Here is a 15001-nt window from a genome sequence, read left to right on the forward strand (position 1 = left end):
TAGTGGGGGGGGGAAGTACTGAGGACGTATACATGTCAGTATTTTCGTCAAAGCAAGAAGTTGAAAAGCACTAAGACTGCCACTCCAGACACCATTTCTTACTGTGTTTCTCTTTGTCTACATCCTTAGTTGCTTGTATATATGGGACCTGGAGGAAAGAGCAGCTGTGGGTTATACCCATCATATGAAAAGCCCATAAAGCAAGTATTGCAGATTTACCTTCTAAGTCTACTTTGAATGTGGCCATCTTCCTATACAAACATGCTTATTAATTTCAGTTAATGGGGAAATTTAATATTCCCAACTGCTCAGAATACAGTGAATGGTTCAGTGCTCTAAAGATGATTCAATCTTTTATCAGAGTAAAACAGATTTCTAGAAGATATCCTGATTTTACTGTTTTACAAGATTATAAAAAGAATCAAGCCTCCTAAGACAGGCAGTTTCTGAAATACTTCAAGGTCATAAATAAAAAACATATTAGTACCGCAATAAAATAATGGAAGTTGTGAGAACTGTTAGCACACTCAATGTCTACACATCCTAAGAAAGCCGGCACATTTCAAAATTAAGAGCTGGGCACCGTATTAAGAGAAAGATGAGGCTCTCTGCTATTTTGGATACAACACTTCAAAGGAGTGGGGGTGAATAAATGTGGAAAAGTCGTAATTCCAGCAGTGATACCTTTTGTCTTAGCACAAAGAAGCTATAGTGCTACTACCACTGAGGTCACATTCTAGCTCTAGCATCTAGGGCTGCATGCAAACTGATCATTCTTTCATTTCAAAGAGAGAGGATCACTGGCTTAGAACAGTTGCAGCCAAGAAGCCTCACAAGATAGTGGGGGGGGGAGTTACTTCATATCTGAATATCATCTAGGAAAGTGCAACATGTCTGCACTACACAGAAGCATGAACACATAATCTACCTCCTTTTTCTATCTATGGAATTTTCTTGTTTTGGATTTCTCAACTACTGAATAGTCTTTTCTATCAACTTCTGAGACAAGTGACCTTCATATTTTAAAACCAGAACTGTTCAGGTAAAAGATACTCATTATTTAAATTTAACTGTTTATTACACTGAATATAAAATAGGCATCTCCAAAGGCCAACTTGAAGTTGAGGACACAAATCTTCCCCATGTAACTCTCATTTAGTTTGTGTTGCCATAAATATTTTTGTGACAATTAGGAACTGTTTTGGATTAAAACTATTTTTTTCCTACTTCCTATCTGTCCCACCAGACAGATCAGCTGTAAACTTGATTGTTTCCCAATTCAGGTTACAATATAACTGCATAACAATTGTGGCACACACAAGCAGAACAAAGACTGTGGGTTTTTTATGTTTGGGTTTTTTTTTCCCTTCACAATTCAACCTACAGCACAATTGGACCTAAACCTGCAGAATGACTGCACAGCATATCTAATAAAACTGCTACTATTTTCCTTTGTTCAAAAGCACAGCTCTAACAGCATTTTAAAATCTGAAGATATGAAAAGTTCAGTCCATTTTATAAGAGAGTGTGAACACTGGATATAACCTAGCTGAGATGCAACTTGTTGCTGTACAAGGGAAATACTGAAGATTACTTTATGTATAAATTCAGTTGCAAGCTCAACTTTCAAGTGTACTTTGTAAGATTATTTTTAATTTACAGTATACTCACTGAGTAAACCACAAAAACTCAAGATAGTGTGAATAAGTAAGAAGCATTGAGAAATTAAAATTAGATGGAATGTATCTAACTGCACTCTGAAAATTCAGCATATTACTTTTGTCATTTGTTTTAGACTTCAAAATTTTCTTCCCATAATCAAAATCTCTCACCTAGTGACTCCCTTTAAGGCAGTGTGGTGGGTTTTTTTAAAAAAAACTATGTCCTATTTCAGATGTCAGCATAAATTTTGAACAGAGCTTATTTATGAATGTATTTAAGCAGTCTTAGGACCTAAAAAGATCCCTGACTCAATATGATGACAAAGCATCTGTAGGTTACTTTTGTGAAGTACACATACAGAAAATAATGATGATGACCCTCAAAAAACCAGTATTATTTTTACAGTGGAATAGATCAGGAGACAACACCTGTTTTGAGAGCTCTTTCTGATAAACTCAGAAATACTGATGACCCGTGTTTCCAGCTTTGCTACAGTAAGCCTCAACTGCAGCCTATCTACTGACTGTGAAACTAAGATCATACGATCCCAGGCAATTTCCACTGACAGCAAGCAGAAGTAAACTCTTCAAGCACAGAAACTATGAACTAAGTCTTCAGATACCATGAACCTGACAGAGGGAAGGAAAAAAAACTTAAGAGATGAGAGAAAGGAAAAGGTAAGACCATAGGAGAAATGAAAGCAGGAAACCCCCAAACACCTGTCTGTGCAGGGATACAGATAAAATGAAGAATGGAAAAGAAATGCAGTTAGAAAAAGCATATCCTCTGGCTCACTGAATAATGAAGTTTGAAAGATCTGGTTTGTGTTCTGAAGACACACCTATCCCTTACACCGGATATCCAGAAATAAGAAGGGAAGAAACTTTTCAATACTAAGTATTGTAGAATTTCTTCCTTTCTTTGCCCTCCCCTTTCTTCCCCACTTAAACTCATTCACAGTGTCATCTGCATCTAGTTAAACTTGCCAAAGTGATTTCAAAACACACTCTAGACAAGAGCAGCATATTGATTAAACTGGAGCAATAACAACAACAACTCTGCATCACTTGTATTGCACTTTACATAATCTGTATTACACTTTCAGGTAAATTATACATTTTCTGGAGACACCAGCATAAGATTTCAGTTGAGTATTCTCTTCAGGTTTTAAAAAGTGCTTTTATCGTCTTGCATAAACACCCAAATGTTCATATACCAAAGAGCAGAAAAACGCAAAATTATGAATGTAGAATTAGGTGCTAAAATTGCTAATGAAGACACATACTCAAAGTCAGTCATACTAAACAACTAAGATTTTGTTGTGGCACTACATATGAACTAGGTCAAGATCAGTATTTTCATTTGCAGATAAATTAAAGTGTTTCAACACTGAAAAGCAAATTTATTAGCCAACTATGTTTTCTTCAGAAAGATTTATTTTCTGAAAAGCCAACAAGTCATGACTGAAAGAAAGCATATGCTCGATTGTGAAGAACAGAAACTGTATGAGTTAATAAAGAAATTAGTTCCTTCTTTTAAAACTCAATGTATAAGCTTCAGGTATAAAAATTTAAATTCTTAAAAAGTTGGGGTGTTTAATTGCTAAGTTTGTTGTAAGGATACAAAACCTTCAAGTAAGATGTATGTGGATTCTTAAAGCAAGATATAGCCCACTTTTATTTATCAGTTGCCAGCTAATTAAGCAGCTTCATGTCTAATCTGAACATTTACTAGGAGTGAGTAAATACCATGTATTAGTAATAAGAATAATGTTAGACAAGATGCAGAATGACAGTAACACTCTTAAGCAAGACCTAAATGAATTTTAAAATAGTTATATCAATTATCTCACAGGCAAACCTTCATTCTACCTTATTAAGTTTTAAGATCACAAGTGCTGGTTCTAATTCAGTCAGTCATTATCATAATAAGTTGTTTTTCTTTTAGGTAGTAACAAGTTAACCATTCACCTTCCTTTGGCTGAGTCATAACAGGTGTTTGCGTCTCCTTTGTATATGTAACAATTTCTCGAGGAGGAAAGTCAACTTGCGTAATTTTGGCCATTCCAAGTTTAACAGGTCCACGTCTAAATAATAGAGAAATCAGAAAAAATATTTAACTTCATGAATTAGTTCACATTTTGCCTAGAATAATACCCAAGTCATCATGCCATAGCACTGTTTAGTCAAACTTAAATCCAGTGGAACTTAAATATGAAGGAGTCACATGATTATGACTAATATTTTACTATAATTATTATTTAAGATCAACAGATATTTATATATCTACAACACAAAGAAAGACTTGCAAACATATATAAGGATTATAGGATATGACTTTAAAGTTTTGGTCTTTGTGGTTGACTAAGGCACTGCTAAATATATGACATATCCCTATTTTTAGTGGAAGAGATCTGTTCAGGAGTCAGATTTCTACAGCAATGGTTCTGGAATTTTAAAGTTTAAAAACCAGCTTTGTTATTCTGAAAGAAAAAGCATTTCCTAGTCCTTTTAACTTCGCTGCCCTTTTTTGTCTACCTCCAAGATACTATTTAGAATGCAGAACTGCAAGTCAAATCTGAAACACACTGACAAGTGATTTATCCATAATACATCATAATATGATACTGAAAACCTCTTAGCTTTCTGACTTTAGCTTATGGAAGATCTCATCAATGCAGATATAGCGAGTATCAAACTACAATGCATAATGTACTTCCAAAAACCACACAACATTAATTCAGTCATTGTAACTTCCTATAAAAGCTAATTTCAGTATGCATTGTAGCAATACTGTAATGATCCAACAACAGTTTACCTATATCAAATTTAGTTTCTTATTATCCACCCCTCTCAAAAGGTAAAGGCAAAAGAAAAAGACTGACCCCTTTTGAAAGGTTTTGGTGGGCTGAATCCTAATTCTTATAGCACAATATGGGTTTAGTAAGTGCTTATAGTGAGCTACAACTTTTGTAAACATATTTATAAGAAAAGATGGGAGCTACTCTGTTTTTAAATAGTTATTCTAAGCTTTTTATTTTAAAGAAATTACTTTTTAATGTTCACATTTTGCTAAAGAAAGATACAAAGAAAAACATGAATAAGTAAGTTTTGTTATCAGAAATAAGCATCTTATGTATATTAAATAATATAAAAATTTCCCATTGCAAGCAAATTGCATTAAATCTAGGGAGAGGGAATTTCTGTTACTTACAGAACAGTCTCTTAACAACTTGAAGTCTTAAAGAAGAAATAAGCTCTCATACTTATTATCCATAAGTACATGAAAGAGGGAATATAAGAAATCTATGCAATACCCCAGATCGGAATCAGAGTGGAGCTGAAGAACTGATGGATCAGTATCCCAATGCAGCGTCCTGATACCCCAGGTTGAACAATCATGCAGCATTAGCAAAAAAGGCCAGAGATTAGTGAAGCAAATACACACTATGAAATGCTAGAGTTACAGTAAGCTTACAGTTATTTCATTGTTCACAAGAAACTAAGCAATGTAACAACAGTTAAGGGAAATTCAGCAAACATTCAGTGCAATAATACATGCAGTAAATACAAAAGTTAAAAAGCAAACATGGAATTCAGAGCTATTAGAAAAGAATTAAATTATTTTAAAGATTGAAAGTTAAAGAACTGCAAACAAACATAGCCTTTATGAGAGGCAAAAAAAAAATATTTTAAATACTGGCAAGAACCATTTAAAACTTCAAAGTCTTTTTAAAACCCGTTCAGATTTGTTTGTGTCATATGAAGACAGATTTGTTAAGGTAATGCAGTCTTGCCCAGAGCAGTAAATATGTGGAGGAAACTGTCATACTGGTAAAGGAAATGAGTCAACACATAAGCCTTTTGGTAAAGGGGCAAAAATGCATTTCCACTGGGATAGACAACTGCTAGAGTTTCCAAGATGTGACACTGCAGTAATTATAGGTTAAGCACTGCCTTGGGCTTATAAGTGTCATCTAATTTAGAGCCAATTCCATTTAAGATATTTAAATCTCTTTGAAATAGTGGCTTTATGAGAATAACACATTTCAAAGTAATGTGGAATAATGAACAGAATAGATCCATTTCAAGTCACTTTTGTATCAGACAAAATATGAGAGGAAATAGATCTTCCCTCTCCATTTTTTCTTCATTCCTTCTCCACAAATTTTCATTTAGTCTACTGCCTGCTATCAGGCTTAGGCAGAATTTTAAAACAAGCTTATAAGAGATTAACACATGAACATGCATGGTTTTCCTGAAGTTCATAGATGCTATTCTATTTTTTATAAAATTATATTTTATAAAAAAATAATATAAAGAATATGTAATATTTTGCTATGACAAAGGTAATAAAGGGTAATTTTCTATTTCAATCCCATACATGGTAATGTTCTTATAAGCCAGGTGCAGAATTCCTGAAGTTGATCTCAAAAATGTACAGGCAATGCCAAAAACACTCATAAATATGGGTGTGTCATGCACTACCTTGTTCTTGTAGAAGGTATGATTAGAAGAATAATTACTTCTAGTTTATTTAAGAATTACAAATCCACTGTCTTTGTATTTAGCAAATCATTCTACATAACTGCTATTGCATCCACGGAATACCTATATCTCTAAAACCTTTCCATATCTTAAAATACCTAAATCTCTAAAAGCTTTCCATATCTTGTGCACCAGAAAAAATACCATTTTACCATAAATTTAATTACTTTGAGTATACTTATTCTTTAGTTGTCTGCTGTTTTTCTTGACCAAACAGATTTAAGCTTGGAGTTTAATTTTGTGCCTGAGATTTCAAGATGGATATTGTTCATATGTTGTTCAATCATGCATTAAGGAAAAAAAAAGGAAAAAAAAAAAAAGGCAAATAAAGCTAAGTCAAACCACCCCCACCCCCCGAACCTTCATATGTTGCTTCTGCAAAGGATGACTTACGTACCGATACAAATGCTGCCCTACCACAATACTTGTCAAACATTTTCTCAATTTTTTCAATCCCACTTGAGAGGATCTTGGGGAAATGGCTACAAATTTAAAAGGCTCCAACTTTTGTGCCTGCTTAAGTCCTGGCCCTTACTGCAGTTACTTTCCTGTTTTCAAAGCAATCTTTTAACTTTCAACAGTTGTTTCAGTGGTACCAGGGATAGTCTGCCTTTTAAAATAGCTCAAGTCAACAAGAAAGATTTAACTGTATATCCTATCCTTCTCAGAAATATTCTTTTAAAATAAAGGTAAATTTCCAAGATAAAATTCACCTACTATATGTGTACCAGAAGGACATAAAATACTGTTTGTTTTGCTTTCCAGATGTTTGTTATGCCTTATGTTAAATGAATTTACCTAAAGCTTCAGTGAACAAAATTCTTATTCTTCCACATGTTCCTGAACTTCTCTGTATCAAGACATATTCCTAATGCTTTCCATATCTCCAAAAAGTATTTTCTGCATTTAAAGTAAATCTATGAAACACCTACCTAACATAAAAGTAAACCATCTGTATTAAATTCCAGTCTTGAATTAATACTCTTAAGTGAGGAAAAGAAAGAAAGAGCAGTATCAAACTGGGAACCAGAACTCTTTACTGATGAAAATAAAGCAAGACACATGGAAGTAACAGCAGGAATACAGTCTGAATGCTGCTCTACTAATTAATAAGTAAAGTTACTGACAAGATTCAGCATCATAGAGGAGAAAATACTAAACTAAAAGTAGATCATCTTTGTAAAGTATAGCTGCAGCATGACCAGAGAACAAATGGCCAAAATTAAAAAAAAGAACAGAAATAATACACTAACATGAAAGGATTTTTTTTAAGATTATCAAGCACAGGTGGAACAACTCAGGCTTTCTAAGTCATCTCATATTGATATGAAAGTCACCTGTGAAATGATAGATATAATGCTAAGGGATATCACACAGTCCAACTTTTCCCGTTAACTTTCAGGTTCAAGTGTATGTGTACATTAGGAATGCTGTACAAACTTGTACTAATAGGATATAGACAACTGTTCACTGGGGGAAGGAAAAAATGTTACCCATTGGTCAGAGAATAAGCAAGGAGACTCAATTTAGCTACACTTTCATACCTCCACACCTTCAAGACCACAATCTTTCTATGCTTCCACATTTGGGAAATTGTCAAGAGACAGATTTAGGTTTAAAGTTTGCAAATGCATGAAGCTATGGAGGCTTAGGATACTAATTTTCTCAAGGCTTCATAAGAAAATGTATGCATCCAACATTATGTTACTATGTCTGAGGAACATACAGAGAACACAGTACACCTACAAGGTGGAGATAAATTCAGTACACAACATTACATGCAACTACAGATATGTGGCCTATACATATTGCTTCATACCAAATTTAATTATGTACGAATAGAAAGAAAATATTTTTTTAAAAAATTAATGATCATATGATTCTTGTTTTTTCTTCTAGACAGTGAATTTAAATATAAAATGACAATTCAGTAAATAATAATCACAGATTTCAAATAATTTAAAATTTGCTTGTTACTCGGTTAAGGAACAATTATATTAATTCTTTATTAATGTGACAGGTGAATTTCAATTGCATAGCAAATAAGCTATGTGCAAGATCACAGATGGCACTGTTAAAAAAAAAAATCTGGGTTCATAGGGTTCATATCTGCTGCCTGATGTATTCCCTGTTTTAACTTAATGGTTGCTACTTAGAAATAGGCACTTTGTAACCTTTGTTCAGGTCATTAAAATCTTGAATATTTTCAGACTAAGATTGCATAGTTATGCCTGCATAATCCACACACATAGAAGACATTACTGCAGTCTTTTAAAAAGATTATTCAAAGTGCTGTAAGTATTCACTCTTTCTCCAAAACAGCTACTCATATAGGCACAAAAGTAACTGATAACTGCTTCAGTAACTGTACTTTAACTAAACTTCATTCACAATGCATAAATATGTTACCAAAATTAATTAGGCAAATACTGCTCTTATTTGCAGATTGTACATGGAAAACAGTAGAAATACCCTATGGAAGTATCTTTTCCCATCTTAGCACGCATATATTGCCACTCTGAATTCCTAGTTTAACAGAAATATTTATACGACTCTCTTTAGAGCAGCATTTCTCAAACTGCCATGCACAAAAAAAATGGTCAAATAGATGTGGCAAGTACTGGAACTGAAAAAAAAAACCTGTGGCTGTACTAATGTGGTGCTATGTTTTGGCCAAATGAGAGTGTGAATGATATAGGTATGTTACAGCAATGGCTGCAAAGTGAATTAACAAGAAATACTGTCTGAGTTGGAGGGGGGGGGGGGGAAATCAGAAGCAAGGCAAAGTTTGTAGACAGTATCTTTTATCCGACCAACTAGAATAGAGGGAAAAAGGAAAAAGCCTATCATCCATACACAGCTTGCTTTAGAAAAAGCTGGGAAGAGCCCAGAAGTTGGACTTTGCCAGTTTTCTATTGTCCTGAGACATTAATGCTTACAAGAACATTACCACAAGACATTCAGGCTCATTTTATTTTAAACTTGCAAGTTTAAACAACTCCACATTAATGCTGGCAATTTCAAATTAGAAAGTGTAGTTTCATTTCAAATTTTAAAATAAAGTACTTCTCTAAAACAGCCACTGTTCACAGATTCAATAACACCATAACCTCATATTACACTACAATCAAGCAATTAACCTTGATTTCTTCTAAAGCTTAATTGTTCAGAATATAAGTATTAAGTGAAGGAATATGACAAGGAAAGCTTCATACCTAGATCCAACAGCGCCATCACCAGAGTCCTGGCTTCCAGCCTCACTTGGCGTACTCACAGATTTGGAAGACGGGGAGGTAGGAGGAGGGACTAAATAGTGAAACAGACAGGTATCCGCTGTTACTACTCGCAGAGGTTGCACAGCTTAGGATGTTTTCAAATTAATTTAACATGAAGTATTAAAAAAAAAAGTCATGGCAAACAAAAAATACATGGATGAAAATGAACAGTAAAAAGAGAGGGGAAAAGACAATGTTAACAATTCATGCTGGACTTTCATGCAGTTGTTTGGCATTTATGCATCTGGAGCATACAAAAAAAAGACATGGAGGGAAAGACATTTAAGAGAAAATGAATTGAAAATATATTTTAAAACTGAACTTCTGACAAATGATGGCATTAATTTTGAAAGGGTGATTTCCACTAAATCATGTTGCTTAAACAAAAGGAAGATAGTTGTTAATACAGCTTTGACATCAGTTTTTCTTAAAAGTACCAGTTAAATACATTCAGTGTCTAATTTTTGTTTCAAAATAGATAATCACCGAAGTGTGGACAAAAAAAAGTGGCTTTGTTATACAGCATGCTGTTATTTTTGTTCTAGTTTGAATCAAATCAACAAAAATCCTATGTATTACAGCGAAGTTGCTAGTATTGGGTTTTGGGGGATTTTTGCCTTCTTTTTACTAGACAAACAGTCTAGTACTGTTATACTGAAACTTCTTAAAAGTCAGTTCATTTTCAGCATGAAGATTGCAATTGCCATTTAAAAAGCAACATGTTTTTTGGAACTGATACATAATAGTGAATCATGCAATCTGACAAACACAAAGCTATTTCAGTATTTCTTTCAACTTTTCTTTTTAGAAACAGTGAAACTCATTTTTTTAATGAAACTTCAGTTTACGCTTAAGAATCAAGGTGTGTGTTGAAGGTCCTTATATGTTTCATTTTTCAGCAATATGCAAAACATTCATAGAACATATTCACTCAACATCCTTAAAAAGAACCTTTAACCAGCTGAACACAAGTTATGAAAATAAATTTGTATCTACTCTGTTTGGGGTCAGGCAAGAGAGAATTCTGAATTTAGATCTGCAACAAACACTTCTAGAGAATTTCTTGAAATCACAAGTATATTGTGAATTCTGAAGAATGTCCATCCCATCCCAAAACAGAGATGTGACCATGGTTGACAAAAATGCTACCCTAAATTTACAAAAATCACAGTGAATACTTTATTAAAAATTCATTCTTCCTACAGGAGACTTTTATATAGATCTAGAGTTATACTCCATAAATTCATAAATACGCACACACTTTATACATATATCTATAGAAATATGGATGTATGTGCACATATAAAAGTGTGTATATATTCTTCAACTCATGATCATCATCTACTGAATAACTTATCCTAAAGTAAATGCCTGTAAGCCTTTATATTGCTACATTATTTTTGTGCATTATCAGAAACAATGACATTTTAATGTCAGCCTGGAAGGGTTGGAATGGAAGGGGTGATATTAGAAAGTATCTTGTTCCCATTTACAAAAGCCAGTCAGGTAGGCATGGCCAGAAGCATCCAGTGACAGCTTTGATGCTGCAGTGCCCTCATGTGGGACAAACTGCTATTTAAACACCAGCAGTCTTGTGAAAAGACCAAGCAAAATTCCACCTACCCCAACAGAGGATGAAACTATAATACCTTCCTGAAAGATATTTTGGTTCACTAACTTATGACTCTTATACAATGAGTATGGTAGAGATCAAAAGCATACTTACATTGTTAGGGTCCCTTCTCCCACAAGAGAGCTACCTCTCTCTGGCAGTTAACAGGACAGTAATTGCCTTAGGAATTTTTAATACAATTTTCTATGAAGGTGTCTAATCTCAAGCTATCCACCTACAGCAACAATGCAAGCTCGAGCTATCTGCACACAAAGCTGGCCAGCTGTAAATTACCTTCAGTTCAGGCACACAATCATTGTACTATCGTACTTTGCCATTATCCAGACAGCAGACCAAGCCTGTGCCTCAGGCATGGTACTTCAAGGTAGTGAATAGGATATTTTAGCTTGATCCAGATCAGATCCAGGTATCTTGAAAGGGAACAGAATGAGTTCCCTGTGCATCTGTGTGTTGAAGGTTGTGGTTAAGCAGATGCTCAGTGGAATTAAACACAACACTTACAGAGGTGTACCCCTCTCTTACGCACTAGCAGCTTAAAGGCCTTTTCACAAACTGCTCGTCTAAGTCTATGCAATGATTTGCTTTGGGAATGACTATCCAGTCATCTTTAGATTCTCTCACAGATTCAAACAACCACCACCACAAGAATTTCTGCAAGAGTCTCATCAGTTGCCTTAGCAAAACCTCACACAAGAAAGTGTTCAGTATTTGTCTGCCAAACAAAATCTATAGTAGGTAAGAACCGATTACATAAAATGCTGTACACTAGTGCTAATGTAGCCCAAATGCAGTCTTCAAACTCTGGGAGCAGTTCAAACTACTAAAAATGACTGCAGTAGCCATCGGAATGGGTGTAGCTATAATGGTGTTTATTTATTTCATGTTCACTTTTGAACACTGGAGGACTATGCAAAAACTATTATGGCTCTATAGTCACAGATATACTATATGCATAACAAATCATTATTAATTTGCAAATACGGTTGAAATAGACCCTCACCACTGAGCCAAACTGAACACTAAGTTTTAAACCCCTTAGACTTCAGAGCTAGAGACAAAAAGTGGAGTTGAATTATCACCCTCCTTACTTTCGTCTTCCAGAGAGATATGGCTATGTAAAGGCAAAAAGCAACAACCAATATTCTAACCCATCCAGGAGTGGCACAGATACTAATTATCATCTCTGATAGTTAAATGTTATAGTTAGCCTTGCTAGTCAGTCAGATATTTGAGATTAGGAAAATTAGGGGGTAAAGATGCAGAAAGGAAACAAGCTAATTTTGCACAAAAATATAAAAATTAAAATTTAGCATTATGAAAAAAAGGAAAAAATACAGAATAATAATGTGCAAGAAAAATAGAAAAAAAAAGCAAACCCAACACAAAAAAACCCCAAATGCATATATATATTTTTAACTAAAATACTCCAAATAATCCACAACGTGTAAAATCTATGTTTTACAAAAGAGTACTAGCAATGTGTACTGAAGCACGTCGCTTGACATTTGTAACAGAGATCATACAGGACAAAAATATTATAAAACCCAGACATGTACAGCCCAAAAAAATAGCAGCCAGAGTATTTTCATGCTAGTTATATGAATACCACAATCCTAACAAAAAGTAACACCCTATCCCTCCCCAAAACCAAAACCAAACCACCTCCCCCACATTTATCTCAAATGAATGTTAACATTCCTACCAACAGGAGACTCAGGTGTCAACCCCATGCTCTGAAGTAACGCTTCAGCTTCTCTCCTCTTCTTCTCAAGATCAGATTCTTCTTGTACAGGAAGAACTTCTTTCTTCTGATCAGTCTAAATATAATTCCATAATTAAGTTACAGCATTAAACAGGTACTGGAAACTTCAATTTACTTTTTGAGATCTCCTAAATTCTTTTATGCTACTGAAACCTATCATCATATAGGTTAGATATTTGACTCTAGTAATTCTGATGGTCTTTTCTGTAGATAAAATAAACAGCAGACAATAATCAAAATCTTGTAGCTTTGGTACAGTCTTTAAAAGACATATATAACATGCAAAAAGTGTCTTCTCACTTGTCAAAATGACAGGCACTTCATAAGATCACGAATACTTTTTTCACAACAATGCTAAGCACTGTAAAATACAAATACTGAAAAAAAAAAAGTATCATGTACCTGTGTACAAAAGTATTTTAAAGACATAGTCGTCTCATTCTGATTTTGAAATTACAATAAATTTGTCAAAGAAAACCCTATACAGTTAGAATGACTGGAAGACACACCCCTCTTGGGTCAAGAAAGTATTAGGACACTTAGCTAGATAGAGCACATGATAAACTGCGTAGCAATTAAGAAAATATGTGTAAGATGTAAAGTGATGATTGTCTGTATGTGCATTTTAAGCTTTTTTTTTTAAAAACAAAAAGATCAAAAAGCTGTTCAGTGAGAAAGCTTTCTTTTGGACCTCAGGTTTCACAAAAAAAATAGGAAGTCTTAAAAAAACCTTTGCAGTAACTTCAAGTTTATGGATCATTTAAGTAGCATTAAGTTGTGTTATTATCTGCTAGATTTCACATACACACAAAAGAACAAAAATTACAGGGCAGCTGCCCAGTCTTCAGTCATATGGTAATTTAGAACACCTACAAGATCATAACCAAAACACAGCGAAGTCTTGAAAAAGTACCCCAAAACATTCCATCAAAAGTTTAATTTATGAGGTATAATCTACCTTCAGAAGAAACATAGGAATAAATCACTGACACATACTTTAGCAAAGAGAAATCCAGAAGACTGTTAACAAAGTCTAACATAGAAGTAGCACATACATCCTGAGCATTGCTCTGATTTTAAAATTCAGGCTAAAGATGAGTCAAAGAGCAGAAGAATGTAGCACATTATTTATACAATAATAATACTGACAGTTGGACAATTCATATGGACATCCTCTGAACTGCACTTCAGAAATGAGTTCTCTAAATAACACCATGACAACTCACAAAGCAGAGCTTTTGTGCAATACTTCAGTGATGTGATTAATGATGTCCCATGCACACAAGCAGTTTTAGAAATCCAAGCTTTATACAAGTGTAGGACTTAAAAATGTAAAATCAAAATCTAATTTACCACAGGGATAATCTAAAAAACCCCAGAAGATGTTTGCTCTTACCAGAAAACAGAACTGCTACTTTTGCATCAGCAACCAATCATGAAATAGACGCACCTTGAATAACATGTAGCAAATGTCTAAGTGAACCTACCTTAAATTTTGGACAAGTTACATATGCAAAGTCAAATTTCATAGAAAAAAATATTTCTTACTTCTTTTTTCTTTCTTTCTTCCTCCTTTCTCTTCTTCTCCTCTCTGATTTGAGCTAATCGTTGCTTCTTGCGCTCCAACTCTGCCTTCAGTTCACTTTTGTCAGACATGGCTGTAACACTGATCAACAGAAATCATACCACTGTTTGGTTTGGGTTTTCTGTTTTTAAGATAGCAGCTTTCTTTTAAATAAGCTATCATTAAAGGAACTACATTAACTTACCAAAACCAGAACTGTGAAAAGTCTTAACATGATAATTAAAAAAAAAAAATAAAAAAATCACATTCTTAGTGCCACATTTCTTTCATTTAACACATTCTCAACACTGAAGTGATTGATTTAAAACAGACAGCACCCATTCATAAAGTAGTCTCATGCTGTTTGAAGGAAATGCTTTGAAAGCAACATTAAGCATTGAAGATGGGGCTATTTGACCTCGCCATAGGATTCCGCACAGCTACAGAGCCAACCATGAGATAGGGAACAGCAAGGAGGGTACCAACACAAGATCTATCATTTAGAGTTAAATAGTTCAAATATTTGCATGCTATAACTCAGCGGTATATAAGATATCC

The 15001-nt window shown here is 34.2% G+C and overlaps 1 protein-coding gene across 2 annotated transcripts in view; it reads right to left on the bottom strand.

Annotated features, from left to right (window-relative positions):
- DYNC1I2 (dynein cytoplasmic 1 intermediate chain 2) overlaps nucleotides 1–14572 on the bottom strand; it is a 27683-nt gene extending 13111 nt beyond the window's left edge. The window contains exons 1-5 of one of the 2 annotated variants that reach the window (XM_026853045.1): nucleotides 14428–14572; nucleotides 12820–12934; nucleotides 9425–9515; nucleotides 4979–5038; nucleotides 3633–3748 (exon numbers count right to left, since the gene is read on the bottom strand). In XM_026853045.1, the coding sequence (XP_026708846.1) occupies nucleotides 3633–3748; nucleotides 4979–5038; nucleotides 9425–9515; nucleotides 12820–12934; nucleotides 14428–14535 (490 nt within the window). In that variant the 5' untranslated portion in view covers nucleotides 14536–14572. The remainder of the gene's footprint in view (nucleotides 1–3632; nucleotides 3749–4978; nucleotides 5039–9424; nucleotides 9516–12819; nucleotides 12935–14427) is intronic. The other variant, XM_026853046.1, reaches the window with a different exon arrangement.
- Nucleotides 14573–15001: the final 429 nt, after the last annotated feature.

The sequence above is a fragment of the Athene cunicularia genome (genome assembly GCF_003259725.1).
Source record: "Athene cunicularia isolate RWA chromosome 7 unlocalized genomic scaffold, athCun1 chr7_part1, whole genome shotgun sequence".
Taxonomy (NCBI): Eukaryota; Metazoa; Chordata; class Aves; order Strigiformes; family Strigidae; genus Athene; species Athene cunicularia.